This window comes from Helianthus annuus, chromosome 2 (genome assembly GCF_002127325.2).
Source record: "Helianthus annuus cultivar XRQ/B chromosome 2, HanXRQr2.0-SUNRISE, whole genome shotgun sequence".
In the NCBI taxonomy this organism is placed as follows: domain Eukaryota; kingdom Viridiplantae; phylum Streptophyta; class Magnoliopsida; order Asterales; family Asteraceae; genus Helianthus; species Helianthus annuus.
In genome coordinates this window covers 129,555,086-129,559,026 of record NC_035434.2, presented here as the reverse complement: position 1 = coordinate 129,559,026, position 3,941 = coordinate 129,555,086, and the positions used below count along the sequence as shown (strand labels likewise).

The following is a 3,941-nucleotide window of genomic DNA, read 5'->3' as shown; positions in this document are numbered from 1 at the left end:
TTACGTAAGCATATCACCTTAGCGTGGTAGCGAGATAGCCAATCCATTCCGACTACCACTTGAAATTCATCCATGGACATGGGTATTAAATCAATGGAGTATTCCTCGCCATCGATATTCAATTTGCATTCCCGACATACATCACAAACAATAAAACTTTTGTTATTGCCTACTTCTATTTCCCTTGGCATAGGTAATTTTGTTAATGTAAACAAAGGGTTTTGAATGAATCTATGTGAAACAAAAGACTTATTCGCACCCGTATCGAATAAAACACGTGCAAGGATAGAATTTACAGTAAATATACCTGTAACCACATCAGGTTCCATTTTTGCTTCAGCAGCCGTGATTTGGAATGACCTTGCCTTAGCCTTTGGGGTTTAATTCTTCGAGTCAACACTCTCTTTCTTTCCCGTCAGTTCCGGACATTCTGACTTTTTATGACCCGACTGGTAACATTTATAGCACACTGTCACTTTGTCTGGGCAATTTGAAACCCCATGCCCCGTCTTACCACATGCAACGCAAGGTTTATTCTTAAAGTAACATTCACCTTTATGAGCATGTCCACATATTTTGCAACTCGGAGAACCTCCTTTTGCATTTCCTTTCTTCGAAGATTCAGCTACCTTCGACTTCTTGGCGGGACTCGGGTTTTCATCCAAGGCCCTTCTCTCACCTCTTTTAATTTGCCTTTTCAGTTCAATCTCGCACTCCCGTGCCGCATTGATTATATCGGTGAGGCTTTTGTAATGTGAGGCAGTCATAAACTCCCTATATTCAGCCGTAAGCATGGTGTGATAGTAATAGATTTTCTGTTCTTCGGTTTTGACAAACTCATCACAAAACTTGAGCTTATCCATGAACGTCCCCGTAATTTTATCAACGGTTTCACCCTTTTGCCTCATTTGCATGAATTCCTCTTTTATCTTATTGATTACTGCCATGGGGCTATGATGTTTGAGGAATGGTGTTTTGAAATCTTCCCAAGTCATTGCCCTTATTGCTTCAACACCCCTTTCATTTCTGAGGTTATCCCACCAATCCTTGGCTTGGCCTCTAAGTTGGCCATTTCCATAAGCCACAAAATCGCTTTCATCACAATGCGTTCGTTCAAAAACACCCTCGATATCGCTTATCCACCTTTGACAAGCAACTGGATCCACCTCCCCGTTGAAGATCGGGGGTTTACACGCCATAAACTTGTTGTAAGAACATCCTTTCTTTTCTTTAGCCTTGCCTCTATCATTGGTAAGGTCTTCTTTTAACTCACCCATCTTTTCCTTCATAGTCAAAAGTAGGGTGTTTTGCATCCTTTCCATAAACCTTGGTAGGCTAGCTTCAATTGCCCTTCCGACTTCCTCGGCAATCTTTTCTTTCAACTCGTCGGTAGTGAGGGATAGGACATTGTCACTAGCACCTCCCGACATCTTCTTACTGAAATGTTAAAATAATTCGATAAATAATTTGTTCAATCACTCTCATGCCTTTACATGAGAGTTCGTACTCACTATTCGGCCAAGTATATAACTTTGCCTTAACCGTTTATACTAAGTGTACTTCCCGGGATCGAGTATATTATTATACTCCTCCCACACACAATAAATCATTAGTCCTTCTAATCTTTTAATTTAAAATTTGCTTTAAATAAATTCTTACCGGATGTTGATCAAGCCTTGAACCGAACACATTTGTCTTTAACCTTAGCTCTGATTACCAACTTGTAACACTCTACTTATATAAACACAAAGTCTTATCGACTAGATGAAACTAATCATTAATTACGTCAAACCAAAACATTTACATTATCATTGACTTAATACTTACGAGTTTAACAATTTTTCAAAAACAACATTAGGATACATAAGTATTCCAACATTTGCATAAGTCTTATTTAATAACTAATAATAACAAAAGTTGCGGAACTAGATCTTGAATGTGTTCGGTTCGGAAGCATTGACTTGATCATCATCCGCGTACTTGCAATACCTAAAACTGGAAACTTTGACAATTATTAGCATTAGAGTCCTTAGAAAATTAGCATAATCGAAACTACGCTTAAAAACGGATTCGATTAAATAAGATATGCAAAATTTAACAAAAATAACTGGGCTCTACCGTAAGTTACGGTAGCCACCGTAAGTTACGGTAGCCACTGGGCAACCCTGGTCTACTGTAAGGCAGTAGAAAACTGCCGTAACAATTTCCCCTCTACCGTAAGTTACGGTAGCTACCGTAACTTACGGTAGCTTCTGCAAATTCTTCCTGTTTTGCTGTTTTGACCTGTTTGTTCCAGCTTTGCACTTTTAAAACATCAAAGCACAATACGGGACATTACTTCGTAACAAAGTGACCCATCCTTGGGTTCTTTATGTTCAACAGCCACGCTCCCATTACCGGTTTGCGTGTTTAATACGTTACTACCCATCACCCGGGCTATTTGATTTCGGATAAGGTACTCCCATTACCCGGTTTGTACCTACCCTTAGTGATTCGCTTGATTTACCATTATGAAGTCCATCATTCAAGCAAACCAAACCACCTATATCTTCACATTCTAAATTACCAACAAGTAACAATGACAACTAATTTACAATAGTGATGAAGCGTTAGCCACATACCTCAAAGCTTTCCCTTCAAACGAGCGTCCGCACCGGCTTGACTTCCCGACGCCTCGCTGGTGTTGCCTAAAATATACAAGCCAATTATCATTAGAACCTTTCGGCTCATTACTAAAGCTTGTTACTTTGCCAAACACCACAATTAGTGTCTATCAACGTCTTTTAGGCATTTTGTCAAGCATCTTATGTGCATACTACTTAATTAGCCATTTTTACTCAATTAAACCTTGGTAAATCCAAAAATTTCAATCTTTTTCAAGCTTCATTGCTCATCACAGCCCATATCATCATACTAGTTCAACCAACCTAGATTATTACTTACATAGTTCATACAATATGTTGGGGTTTTTCATTCTAAATAGAAACCCACTTCATGATATGGCACATAGCTATATTAACACAAAACTTATAAATCTTTTCACATGATTTCAGTTAGGTTTATGATCCTACACTCTAATCACATGTCCTAGAATCATAACATTACTCATTCATTCAAGTATTTCTACTAATCAAACTTTACCCAAAAATCAATCATCACCAAAAACTGAAATTGTAACTTACCTAGTGTTAGACAAGTGTAGGTGATCAAGATTTTTGATTCATGCAGTGATTACACGCCCATTTCACCCTTCAATTGATCAAATTGGATGAAATAAGGGTTTGGGTGTTCTTCCCCTCTCCTGGTCGCTCCCACGCACGCACACACTGATGTGTGTGTATGTTTGATTTATTTGATTTTTATAAAAGATCAAGTTTGGCCATTTATACAAAATCAGCCCCTTTAGTTTATCTTTTTAGACTAATGCACATCAAACTAACTCCTTTCTTTTACTAGTTGGTATTTTTAACTACTAATTATTTTGGGGTGTTACAAATGGAATGGATGAGAATTGAAAGATGGTGATGGATCTGTGGGTGGTTATTCACGGCCGTAGGTAAGAGGGAGAGGAAGGAGGTGAGTTCAAGTGTTGAGGTGAATTAGAGAATGATGGTCTTGATCCTTAGGTTAGTTCTTATAACACACCAACATCAAAAATCTAATGGTTTTTATGTTTTAAAAAGTGAGACAAGATCAAATATAATAAACAATAAAATCTCATGTGGGGGCCACATGTTGGCTGATTATAGGTGGGGGGTCTTAGGCTAGGTTGTAACTAAATGGTTAGATTATGGTTAGATTTCAAGTGTTTAGTTAGGTTATTTAGTTACTAGATGTTATATAGTGTGTTATGATGTTCGGAGACCATGACAAGCTTGGTAATGTTAAAACAGTGCTTCTAGTGAAAATTTAGTGTTTCGGGTATTGTCCTGTAGTTCTGG

At 38.0% G+C, this 3,941-nt stretch overlaps 1 protein-coding gene across 1 annotated transcript; it reads right to left on the bottom strand.

Annotated features, from left to right (window-relative positions):
* Nucleotides 1-380: 380 nt before the first annotated feature.
* On the bottom strand, nt 381-1,430 carry LOC110894553. The gene has a single exon (XM_022141776.1). The coding sequence runs from the start codon at nt 1,428-1,430 to the stop codon at nt 381-383; it is 1,050 nt and encodes a 349-aa protein (XP_021997468.1).
* Nucleotides 1,431-3,941: the final 2,511 nt, after the last annotated feature.

Bases quoted from the DNA above. Each gene is read 5' to 3' on its own strand.
- LOC110894553 (XM_022141776.1), bottom strand. From the start codon at position 1,430: ATGTCGGGAGGTGCTAGTGACAATGTCCTATCCCTCACTACCGACGAG.